Source organism: Nyctereutes procyonoides, unplaced genomic scaffold, assembly GCF_905146905.1.
Source record: "Nyctereutes procyonoides isolate TBG_1078 unplaced genomic scaffold, NYPRO_anot_genome, whole genome shotgun sequence".
NCBI lineage: Eukaryota > Metazoa > Chordata > Mammalia > Carnivora > Canidae > Nyctereutes > Nyctereutes procyonoides.
Genome location: NW_026575133.1, coordinates 41,795,919 through 41,807,999, shown reverse-complemented (window position 1 = coordinate 41,807,999; position 12,081 = coordinate 41,795,919). Strand labels below are relative to the sequence as shown.

The 12,081-nt window shown below is 43.7% G+C and overlaps 1 protein-coding gene and 3 non-coding genes across 4 annotated transcripts; all 4 read right to left on the bottom strand.

Annotated features, from left to right (window-relative positions):
* Positions 1-2,279: 2,279 nt before the first annotated feature.
* NCL (nucleolin) lies at positions 2,280-11,685 on the bottom strand. Its single transcript, XM_055300048.1, has 14 exons — positions 11,509-11,685; positions 10,243-10,359; positions 8,570-9,053; positions 7,987-8,190; positions 7,687-7,773; positions 7,351-7,492; positions 6,730-6,854; positions 6,092-6,215; positions 5,251-5,408; positions 4,653-4,776; positions 4,274-4,407; positions 3,562-3,688; positions 2,949-3,172; positions 2,280-2,758 (listed from the first exon to the last, which is right to left on the bottom strand). The coding sequence occupies exons 1-14, from the start codon at positions 11,524-11,526 to the stop codon at positions 2,682-2,684; spliced, it is 2,145 nt and encodes a 714-aa protein (XP_055156023.1). The 5' UTR covers positions 11,527-11,685; the 3' UTR covers positions 2,280-2,681.
* Positions 3,353-3,487, bottom strand: LOC129494024 (small nucleolar RNA SNORA75). The gene has a single exon (XR_008661281.1). It is a non-coding gene; the product is annotated as a small nucleolar RNA SNORA75 (small nucleolar RNA).
* Positions 4,065-4,143, bottom strand: LOC129494030 (small nucleolar RNA SNORD20). The gene has a single exon (XR_008661286.1). It is a non-coding gene; the product is annotated as a small nucleolar RNA SNORD20 (small nucleolar RNA).
* On the bottom strand, positions 7,573-7,638 carry LOC129494029 (small nucleolar RNA SNORD82). Its single transcript, XR_008661285.1, has one exon. It is a non-coding gene; the product is annotated as a small nucleolar RNA SNORD82 (small nucleolar RNA).
* Positions 11,686-12,081: the final 396 nt, after the last annotated feature.

The following is a 12,081-nucleotide window of genomic DNA, read 5'->3' as shown; positions in this document are numbered from 1 at the left end:
AGATTCCCAAACCCCAGCACTTAATCTGAGGCTAAGCTTGAAGTTAGACACATTGGCCTAAAACGAAGCCTCAGATTTCCACATCCTTGTGGATGTGCTGCCACCTGCTGGAAGAATGACAGAAGTGGGGACAACCATTTGGTAGAGAACTTTTCTAAAATGGCTGCAACATCTTCACCCAACCCACCAAATCCACAACAGCAAGCCACCCATCAGGGAGGCCTAGGATTAAGAAATTTGCAGGATCCCAGTCCCTAAATAAAAGCCTGAATGTTCCCCTTTGGCCTTCTGGGGCTACCAACAACCCTCCAAATTCCTCTCCATTCCACACAAGTCAGGGTACCACCTCTGGAACAACCTGTAAGAACAGGGCTTGACTGTCACCCTTCTTTAATGGTGATAAATCACATAGTGTGAAAGTGAAAATATACCTTAAATGTCTTGTCCATAGGTTTACAGAGGGGATGAGGTAAATGCCTGGCATAGCCCAGGCACATTAGCTCTTTTATATTAAAATACAGGGGCACCTGGGCGGCTGTCAGTTAAGCACCTTTGGCTCAGGTCATGATCCCGGGATCCTGGGATGGAGACCAATGTCTGGCTTCCTACTCAGTAGAGAAGAGCCTGTTTCTCCCTCTCCCCCTGGCTCATGCTCTCATTTTCCTCAAAATCTTTTTTTTTTTTTAAGTATTCACAGAGGAACCTGGGTGGCTCAGTTAACCATTTCTCTTCTACTCTGGTCATGATCTCAGGGTCCTGAGACTGAGCCCCACACGGCATTCTGCTGCTCCCTCTCCGTGCTCTCGCATTAAGGAAAAAGGTATGGGAGCAAGTTTAATGGAATGGAGTATATTTCCCTTCCCTCTAGCAAGGAACCCACAAAAACCCCACCTCTGGGTGGTCAAATTCTATGCAAACAGCATTTGAGACCTGAGCACTGGCTGTGCTGGGCCTGGAGTAATGGCAACCCTAATTCATGTTCCTAATTGGCCAAATAACCTTATTTTCAGGTTTACTTAAACCTGCAAGCTTATCGGGGCAAGTACCCATGTGAGAAAAGACTATAGGGTCACGAAAGCCCTACAGTCATCCTTTCCTGGGTGTGAGATCCTAGCACCAACCTCACAGGCCTTCCAATAAGTTCAGCTGTAGGACATTATTTTGTCATTATGGCAGTCAGAATTCCATTCAGCTTTGCTATCATGTAAGAGCTAACAGACTTACAGTATCCTTGATATGCTCCAATTCAAACATCTGAATCTGGAGAAACACGATGCCAAGGTTTTCCTAGGTTTGACTGCTCAGAGAATACCCTCCTGCTAGTTTGACCTTTCTTCCCAGCAGCAAAGTTCCACTGGCACTCTCACCCTCCAAGCAGGCCATCTGTCTACCCCCACAGTACTTCCAACAGGACTGGTTTGAGTCACAGGTATGCGGAGCTTAGATTTCCTCACCCCATAGTGAAAATCAGGACAAAAATCAACTGTCCATTTATTTGCTTTAGACTGCCTTCTAAGCTGAACAAATCCCTCCTAGTGTAGAGTGTGTGTTTTCAAGTTTTTTTAAGTAACCTCTATATCCAATGTGGGGCTCAAGCTCACAACCCTGAAACCAAGGGTTGCACGCTGTACTGGCCAGGTGCCCCTTCTACAACTTGATTTGGCACGGAATAGTCGGATTCTAAAACAGGTGGCTATAATCCACCGGCTTTTGGATTTGGATAGCTTAGGTTTAAGATCTCTGCTCTGAGGGCAGCCCTGGTGGTGCAGCAGTTTGGTGCCACCTGCGACCTGGGGTGTGATCCTGGAGACCCCAGATCGAGTCCCACATTGGGCTCCCTGCATGGAGCCTGCTACTCTCTCTGCCTAGGTCTCTCTGAATAAATAAAAATCTTAAAAAAAAAAAAAATCTCTGCTCTGTAGCATCTGGGGCACTGTTTAGTAATCCTGTTAATCCCTTGGCAAAGACTTTTCATGTGGCCCTTAACTTTTATTAGTAGAGGCAGAGGGAACAAGGAGTACTTAAATGAGAGAGTACTGAACATAGTGTAATACCTAAGACCCTTCTCGTTAGTTTAACCTGAAGTTGTTGGAGGACTTACAAAAAATACAAGCCTTTCATGTCACCTTACCAGGCATTTCACCAAAACTTGTAGCCAGGATGCTTGAAACCAACTAAGTATTTCCAGCATGGGTGGTGGGCTGGATCTGGAGTGGCAGAGCTGGCTTTGCCATGCTCCACCTTCAGGGACAGTCCAGGAGGAAGTACAAGTCTGGCACCAGAGTTTAGGACTTTTAATTTGTCCCAAAGTTGCTGAAGCAAAAATCATGATAAAACATTCTGCTTTCCTTTACACCCCCCAACGCAAAAAAAAAAAACAAAAACTATTTGTAGGAAAAAAATGGTTTTGTACATGGGAAGAAACAATATAAATTCAAAACTTACAGATAAGGATTAGCTCTATCACTCATCTCTTTAAAAAGTTTATATGAATATCCAGTCAAAACCAACAGGGTATCTCCCTTGAAATGTTATCTATACGAATTTCCAAGTAGACCACAGGACTGCATACTGTCTTGGAATGTCCTCAGAAGGCTCTGTCATTGATCAGGTAACAGAGTAAAAACCCCAGAGTCCTTTTCTTTCAAACAGAAGAGGGATAGACAGAGGGATGGAAGAAACTATTCAAACTTCGTCTTCTTTCCTTGTGGCTTGTGGTCTCCCCCTCCTCCTCTGCCTCCTCGGAAGCCTCCTCGCCCTATAGGAAAGCAAAACATCATTAAAGAATGAGTACAAAGCTGCCAGGAGTCCTCCCCTCCCCAGAGTGATCATATGAGAACTTGAGAGATTGATCCAGGGAACCCGGAGTTCTGAGCACATTCTGAAGTGCATATGCCACACAATGTTCAATGCATATTACAAGGAAGTCCCTCCCGCAGCCTCCTTACCTCCAAAGCCTCCCCGGCCTCTGCCACCAAATCCACCTCGGCCTCCTCTGCCACCACCTCGGCCTCCAAAGCCACCCCGGCCTCCACCACGGCCTCCAAAGCCACCTTCACCCTTAGGTTTGGCCCAGTCCAAAGTAACTTTGTTTCCATCTATTTCACCATCTTCCATGGCCTCCTTGGCAGCTTTGGCATCTTCCTCACTGTTGAAGTCTACAAAGCCAAACCTAAAATGCAAAATGAAATTGCCCGTTATACAACACATACCAAAACAAGTGCCAAGATTAACCTCACATGTTGAACAGTGATCCCATAGGAAGTAAACTTGCTCAACACTAAGACACAAGTAATAATAGTAGCTCCCCACAGAAGCTCAAAACTGGTTTTATTGACTGCTTGAACCTCAGAGATGTCTCACAAAACAGCAACATATACCTCTGTGAAGACAGAAGGTAAAATAATGCTAACTGTGAATTGTCTCTTCTTCTCGTGCGAATCCATAAACTGCCACCAATTGACAGAAAGGAGCTCAATGAGAAGATACACTAGATTGCGGGGGCGGGGGGGCAGTCTCTACTTAGGCAGACACTGAACATTCATTCCCTGATCATCTTACCCTTTGGAGGACCCAGTCTCCCGGTCGGTGACTATCCTTGCCCGAACAGAGCCGTCAAATGATTCCTTTAATGTCTCTTCTGTGGTATCCTCAGACAGACCTTTGACAAACAGAGTTTTGGACGGCTCTACGGAAGAAAAATTGTACATTTTACCTAAAGCCACAATTCTTAACTGGATGCTGGCTTTCAACAATGTCCAGTATGGAACTACAGGCCAAGAATGCTCATCTTAGCAGAAGCTTGCTTTTCACTCAAAAGCTGTTTGGAAACAAAAACAGGTAAAAGAAACTTAGCAAACTAGTGCTTAATTAAAATAGAAGTCATAGATCACCACTATCTTAAGCTTACAATGATTACCAAAACAGCAGAGATCCGGTCTCAGATCCTTTATGGAAAGCAGGAGCAGCAATGCAAATAAGCGGCAATCTCTAAGCAGACAGCTTTTATGATCACCGCACAAGGCAGTAACCAGAGGCAGATGTGCTGCTCAGAGAAGACATAGCTGGATCAGAACTTGACTATCTAGAGGAATTTTCTTGATCTCATCAATTATTTTCTCAGATAATCAGTCATCATATCCAGTATCCTTCACTCAGCAACAAGAGGAAAACACAAATGTCCAGCTCTAAATTGGACAAAAAACAACCAATGCAGCATAGCACACTAAGGAGTGCCGACCCACACCACCACACCCTAATAAATATAACTTACGGCTTCTTGCATTAGGTGATCCTCTGGGTCCTTGCAACTCCAGTCTGATTGCTCTGCCTTCAATTTCCCTTTTATTACAGGAATTTAAAGCTTCTTTAGCATCTTCAAATGAAGCAAATTCTATAAATGCATACCTGAGGAAGAATAATCAATACTCAGAGCAAGTTACCAAGCACACGGCTCCTATATTATCTAATGCCACCAAGCCTTTTACCTCAAGAATATACCTAAATGATACTCTTTAAACCAACTTGTGGAGGCTTATAGGATTCAGCTTCCAGTAACATCCAGGAAAAAATTTACCTTCCCCCCTTCTTTAGATCTATGCAAAACATTCTTAGAGGCCATAGTTGATAACCTAAAGATGTAATTATTTTACCCTTTTGATTTGCCATTTTGGTTCTGGGGCACTTTAATAAAAGTTGCCTTCTCAAATACTTCCTGAAGGGTTTCTTCTGTGGCACTGTAGGACAGATTGCTTAAAACCAGTGTTTTTGATTCACCTACAAAGAAAAAAAATGCCAAATGAAGACTGAAACAATGGTCCTAAAGTTTAGACACGGCTATAATACCTTATTCAAGAACTTCTACACTTGCAAAGAGTTATTAACATGACAATGTCGATGCAGGTGGACTTCCACCTGTTACTAAGTATTTGTTACTAAGTATTTGTCATGCACGGTTTCCTCCGTTACCTAGAGATGTAAAAAAATATTGGTCTACAAGCTCCTAGAATATCTAGATTATAATTTAAAAATGCACACCATCTAAGCTAAAGTAAAAAACACACAAAAGCTAGATTTGTCTGTGTTCTAAAACAAAATGATTTTGTATAGCTTTTACTCAACTGAATGATCATCACTACAGAGGTATAACTTGTTTGATACCTACATACATCTAATTTATTAGTTAACTTAGGAAAGTTCAAAGATGCAAAGATTTCCCTCTGTCAATCCTGGAATTCTATAAATTCTTACCACTCCAAGTGCTATTCTTTCCACCTCTGTAATCTTGATTTTGCCCCTTCTCTCCAGTATAGTACAGGGAAATAGACCGCCCATCTATCTCTGTTCCCTGCTTTTCTTCGAAGGTTTTCTCTGCATCAGCTTCGGTCTTAAATTCAATATAAGCAATCCTGCAAAAAAGGGGGGGGGGGCACAACAACCATTTTTATTTTTATTTATTTATTTTTTAAAAAGATTTTATTTGTTCATGAGAGACAGAGAAGCAGAGACACAGGCAGAGGGAGAAGCAGGCTCCACGCAGGGAACCCAACGTGGGACTCGATCCAGGGTCTCCAGATCATGCCCTGAGCTGAAGGCAGACGCTTAACTGCTGAACCACCCAGGGGTCCCGAGAACTCATTTTTAAAAACCATAGTCTTTTAACAAATGTTTTAATCTCAGCAACAGAACCTTATTTCAAAGAGTACAATAAAAAAGTTGTTTCAAATAAACTGAAATGTTCTGGTTTTCTGCTATGTTCTGTGTTCCAATTAAAACTTTGCTCCTGTACTACCCAAGATTGCCAAGTACACCTTGAAAAACTGTTTCTAGTGACCCCACTTCACTGCGTAACTGCTATTATTTACAAAGCTAGGCACATTTCACAGCACTTTATACATGTTAGCTTGTCTTTTAAAATCACCCTATGGATTTAAGTATGCTAGCTCCACTGTGCAGACAGGAAATTGAGGCACTGGTTGAAGATGAATTTGGCCAAAATCACACACTTTGGAAAGTGAGATCAAAATTTTTTACAAAATCAAGGAAATGCATTGGTTTTAATAAAACTCAACAATCCATAGACAAAACATACCCTTTACTCTTTCCATCCTTGCTGACTAATCTGATCTCCACAGCGTCTTCAAATACTTCTTTTAATTCATCCTGAGTAACTTTGTAAGGCAGATTTTTTGCCAGAAGTGTTCTTGCATCTCGATCTAGATAAACAGACAAAATAGGAAATGTATGGCTTAAAAGACACTTCCCCATAAAAATCAACTAATGGAAAAGTTTTGTTCAACAAATAATTGGAGATCCTACAATATACAAGGCACTCTGCTAGTATGGACATGTAACAACGGCAAAAACACAAGTTACTGTAACTGAAATCAATTAAACATATGAACATTTTTGAATATGGCAAGTGAATACAGAGAAGGTAAAGGATACAAAAAGTGCAATTGGGATCTAACCCAGTTCCAGCAAGGAAAAGCTCCCTCTATATTAACCAATTATTTTTTAAAAGGGTCTATTCTTGCTTACCTAACTCAGGAATTTATAACACCAGCAAGCTGTGGATTTAACAGTTGAACTCATTCAATTCTCAAATTGTAAGGAAACCAAGGATAAAAAGTTAAATTATTTATTTACACTAGCCACCTAGCTCCCAACTAGATACATATCTACTAACAAGTAAGAGAGTAGTATCAAAATTACCCTAGTCTTACATACCTTTCTTACTGTCTTTTCCCTTTGGTTTTTCTAATTTAATTTCATTGCCGAAGACTTTTAAACCAGTGAGTTCCAAAGCTTTTTCCAGGTCTTCAGCAGATTCAAAATCCACATAGCCAAACTTCCTATAGAGTGAGAAGATGAAAAAGGCAAAATTATGACTAGGGGGAAAAAACCCACAAAAATATAAGCTAGAGAACACATACTGGGCGAGCAGTTACACTAATGTCAGGATGCAAACAAGGATTAAATAAAAATGCACCTATAGTATTAAAAGAAGTCAAGGCTCTGTAAACTGTTGCTACAGAGCAAGGTCTAAGTACGGGGAAATGATGCTGAGTTCACCTTTGAGGTCTTATTAGCCATACTGTTTGTAATCATCGATATTTTTTTTAATTTTTATTTTTTTTGTAACCATCAATATTAACCAACAAAAGAACCTGTTTATAAGCACCAAGAAAAAAACCTAATAAAATCATTCACTATTATAGCTCTTCAATTCCAACAATTTTAGATCTTTCTAGGAACATAAGCACCAAATCTCATTACTGAATACATTAATGTCTAATATTTGAAGACTTCCAAACCCAGCAGTAATGTGCAGAACTCCCTCATACTCACCTAGACACACCAATTCTGACATCCACAACAGCAAGATCATTTTTAGCGAAAAGGTCACTGATGCCCGTTTTTAATTCAGGAGCAGATTTGCTGAAGTTCAGGTTTCCAACAAAAAGATTGAATGACGTAGTTGGTTCTGTAGCTACATAAAACAAACTCAAATTAGTCTATTTGTAAAGTATGGTATGAACTTCAACTTCCAATACGTCATTACTACACAGAGCACATCAGACATCGTATTACATCATGTCTCAGTATTAAGTCCCTTTGTTGTTCATCACTTGTGCAGTGAGGTGTCATTACATTGTCTCCCCAATCCCTCATTCTCCAAGTTACCTTCTACTTTCTGTTTCTTGGCTTCAGGAGCTGCTTTCTGTTTGGCCATTTCCTTCTTTCGTTTTCCAGGTGCTTCTTTAACAGGCTCTGAACAAGATTTCAAACAATCTGGTTACCAGTGAGTAGCCACACACACTGAAGTGCCTTTTTGTTTTGTTTTAAACTCAACTATGCCCAACATGCAGCTCTAATTACTCCAAGATCGAGTCGCATGCTCTGCCAACGGATCCAGAGATGCCCCTTCAAGTGCCTCCTTTAAATAATACTTTTACAGCGTACTTCAGATGAAAACTTGATTACCTTCTTCTTCTTCTTCCTCCTCCTCCTCCTCATCTTCCTCCTCATCATCATCCTCGTCCTCCTCGTCGTCGTCATCTTCCTCATCCTCATCCTCCTCCTCTTCATCTTCATCTTCAGCTGTGCTCTTGGCCTTCACAGGAACAGCTTTCACAGGGGCTTTCTTCCCTTTGGCTGGTGTAGTCTCCATAGCTTCTTCTTCAGAGTCTGAAAATGAAGTCTGAGTTTGAAAAGTCAAAAACTCAAGAGAATCCTCCCAAAAACCAACATTAGTTCCAGGAAAATCTAAAGGAAATAGACTCCTATCAATGCCACTGTGCTTAGCAGTTATGGAAGGGATTAACAAACAGATCAGCTGGAAGCAAAATCCGCCATTATGAAAAACACTCACTAAAAGTATTTTCTCAGGGGCAGGCAAACATTTTAGATAACCTGAGTTTAGTGTACCATGAACACCTCAGGAAAATCCCTGGAAAAATGTTCATCTAACTCCCAGATTGTCATGGTATACGTATAATTACTGCCAAAACCTTACCCTGAGGTATCTTACAACAGTAGCCTAGAAACTAGCCAAAGAACTCCTCACCATCTTCATCCTCATCCTCATCCTCCTCGTCGTCGTCTTCATCATCGTCCTCCTCCTCATCCTCCTCTTCATCTGAGGCAGGAGCGGCAGCAGCTGCTTTCATCACTGTTGGCTCGAATTCATCCTCATCTTCATCCTCATCTTCCTCATCCTCCTCTTCACTGTCATCATCATCTTCCTCATCACTGTCTTCCTTCTTAGCATTCTTACCGTTCTTTGCTCCCTTGGCTGGGGTGGCTGCTCCTTTCTTACCAGGGGTTGCTACCAATGCCTTGCCTGGTGTGGCTCCCTTCTTGCCAGGTGTTGCTACTGCTTTGGCTGGTGCAACCGCCTTTTTGGCTGGTGTAGCTGCTGCCTTTTTGCCAGGGGTGACAACTGCTTTCTTGGCCGGTGTGGCAACTGCGACTTTTTTTGTTGGGGAAACCATTACCTTCTTTGCTGGAGTTGTGGTAGCCTTTTTTCCTTTTTTCTGAGGAATAACAACCTAAAGAACAAATAAAACCAAATGTAAGTCTTCTTCCAAACCCAAAGACAGCCTTGGTCCCATCAATGAGACTAAATTCTAACACTGTTCTGGTTTCAGACCCACATGCACTGGATGTTATGTTAGCATGCTAAACTACAGAACCATGTGCCAGAAATCACAGCCTTCATCTTCAGGTAAAATACTCAAGCATATGGAGCCCGTTTTTAACAGCTAAAATACCTCACACACTATAACCGCAACTTTAAAGCAGGCTTTAAGAAAATTTTAAACCTCGACTTTTTTTCTCCTCTGTAAGGGATAACAGCACCAACCTTACATATTGTTAGATTAGGAGTTGACATATATATGTAATTAAAAGTCTTGCACATAGAAAGCTCTACTTGTTAGATGCTACTGAATCATTCAGAGGTCCTACAGTGGGCAGTAGTTCATTGAAGGCTTGTTCTTAAGACCAGTAAAGGAGTATCAAATACACTGGATAGTTAACTCTTCTTAAGTTTAGTAAAGAGTAAGCACCTTAAAGCTGATAAAAACCATCCTTCATCTACATTAAAATTATACTTTTTTTTGCTCACTCCTAGTTTTACTGGGTACCATATCATCAGTAAAATATTGATTACATCCTAAACAAGAAATCTGAACACAAATACAACAGTTGTCTTTACAGTAAGCAAACAATAACCAAGAACAGTAATAGGTTAACACAAAGTGAGGTGGCAACGCTCAACCCACACCAAGATGTTCAGTAACCAGTATCACAATGCTCTTATACAATGAGACAAATCAATCCTGCTTGGAGGCTAGGAAAGGAATCTGGTAAAGCTAACCTCAGACCTGAATAAATGCACAGCAATGCCATTTACTTAACAGTTAATAGTCCAGGCTGTTTATTTATCTAGTAGGGTGGGTTAACATACTCAAACTAGAAAAATGTCACGGCTGAACACAAGTATAACGCCAAGCCCTACAAAAAATGCACATGAAAAGAGGACTCCCAATTTTTTCTCTCAAATTCAAATACTTACCTATATCAACATGTTAATGAAGAGCTTGGAAAACAATCTCAGCAGGCCATACTCAATGAATATAATCTTATTTTTGCCAATATTTTCATACATCCAGTATCAGCTATTTCAGCTCTCCATTTCAGTTTAACACACGTCTCCATAAAATTGTATATAATTACCTCTTCTCCGCTGCTGTCATCATCTTCATCTTCTGACATTTCCTCATCTTCACTGTCTTCTTCTACCTCCTTTGGGGGAGGAGCCATTTTCTTGGGGTCACTTTGATTTTTACCAGCCTAAAACAGACATTTCGCACATTACACCTACAACATCTGACCGTTCATATTATGCCATCATTCTTAAGAGTAAAAAGCAGCCGTCTCCCTACATAAAGTCCACATTTCCTAATGCTAGATATAAAAATTAACATGGACACTATCGAAGCCAACGTCAAAAAAGCAACTGTCAACCCCCACCCCATTACTCCTGTCAGGTTTTACAAAAACCCAAGGATAAAAATGCAACTACACAATATTATCTCCCTCCTCCTTTTCCCTTCGTTAAGCACATCCGTTTTTAAAACCATACTTCCAAAATCGACCATTACATCACGCATGATTTTAATGGACTACAACTGGCCAATTTTAACGGCCAACAATTCATAGCCTTTCACCGGGGGCGGAGAACCACACCTGGGGGGGGAAAAAAAAAGCTTTTGGTAAATTCTAGCACCAGATCTTACACAGTCGCCTGAATCCAAATTTGGGGGCAGGATCTTCAAGACTTTTATAAAAGAAAATCAGACCTTAATCTTACTACCTTTGGTCTGCCCATTAAGTTCTTTCCCGTGGAAAAAAAAACCCCGCCCCTTCCAGACCCGGCAGAGCCACGTGGGGATACCCCGTAGGTCACCATGTGCGCGCAGCACGGCGCAGAAAGCACGAGGCAAGGCCTCCTCCTGAAGCCCACCTCGCGCCCGCTGGTCTGGCCGGGGCCCACAGGCCACGGGGCCTCCATCTAAAACCATCCCGCAGCTCCCCGCCTCCCCTCCAAGTCCCCTCCGCAGACGCCGGGACACACGCGGCGCGGCCCACGTGGCGGGCAGCGCGCTGAGGCACGTGCGTCAGGAGGCGGGGCCCCGCTTGGGCCCGTCGCAGGAGTTCGGCATCATCCCTCCACCCCGAGGCCCAGCGCCCCCTCCCCACTCAGTCCCTAAGTCTTTCGGCGCCGCACCAACCACCCGCGGAACCTGCCGAAGCTCTTCACCACGCTACCAAATAGCCAAAAGCCGCGAGACCTCCCCGCCGATCGCGCGAGATTTCCCGCAGCATGGCGCCCTCGAACGCGCCCGGGACGGCGCGCAGGCCCTCCTTCTCGCGGCGCCGCGCGCGCGCTCCTCAGAAAGCAGGCCTCGACGTCCATGCTTGCGCAAGCCGTCTTCTTACCTTTGCGAGCTTCACCATGATGGCGGCTTATGCCGGCGGAGTGTGTGGCGGGCGAGTGGCGCAGACGAGCCCAGAAGAATCCAAGCGACGTCGATGGCGGCCGCGGGTACGAGAGGTTCCCGGAGCGCGTACGCTTGGCTGCTAGCTAGAGCTCGAGACTGAGGCGAAAGACTGAGCCTGCCCAGTAATCGCCTCTGGAAAGGCGACGACGGCGCCCTCGTGACTCCGTCTCGACCAATCAGAGGCTGCGCCCATCCCGTGGGCCAATCGCGAGCCTCTACCCAAGAACGGCGCGGGGCGGGGCGCAGGCGGGAGTGGGCGGGCCGAAGCGGGCAGGGGAGGGGGAGGGTATTCGGTGGCGGCGCCCTGGGGGCGGGACTCGCTTTGTGCAGGGCCGGCGCTGATTGGGTAGTGGGCGCGCGGTTCCTGAAGTGCCCCTCCGCGGCCCGCGCTCGCGACGCCTGCGCGGTAAGACGGCCGTTTTTGGCGCCGCTTGTTCCCGAGCCCCGGGAGGCTGGGTACTGGTGGTCTCCGGTTCCCGAAAGTGTCCAGGGTCCTGCTGACTCCGGAGGC

Bases quoted from the DNA above. Each gene is read 5' to 3' on its own strand.
- NCL (XM_055300048.1), bottom strand. The intron at 4,408-4,652 runs GTAAAATAATTA...ATTCTTCCTCAG, and splicing joins CAAAATGGCAAATCAAAAGG to GTATGCATTTATAGAATTTG. The intron at 3,689-4,273 runs GTAAGTTATATT...TTTCTTCCGTAG, and splicing joins ATCACCTAATGCAAGAAGCC to AGCCGTCCAAAACTCTGTTT.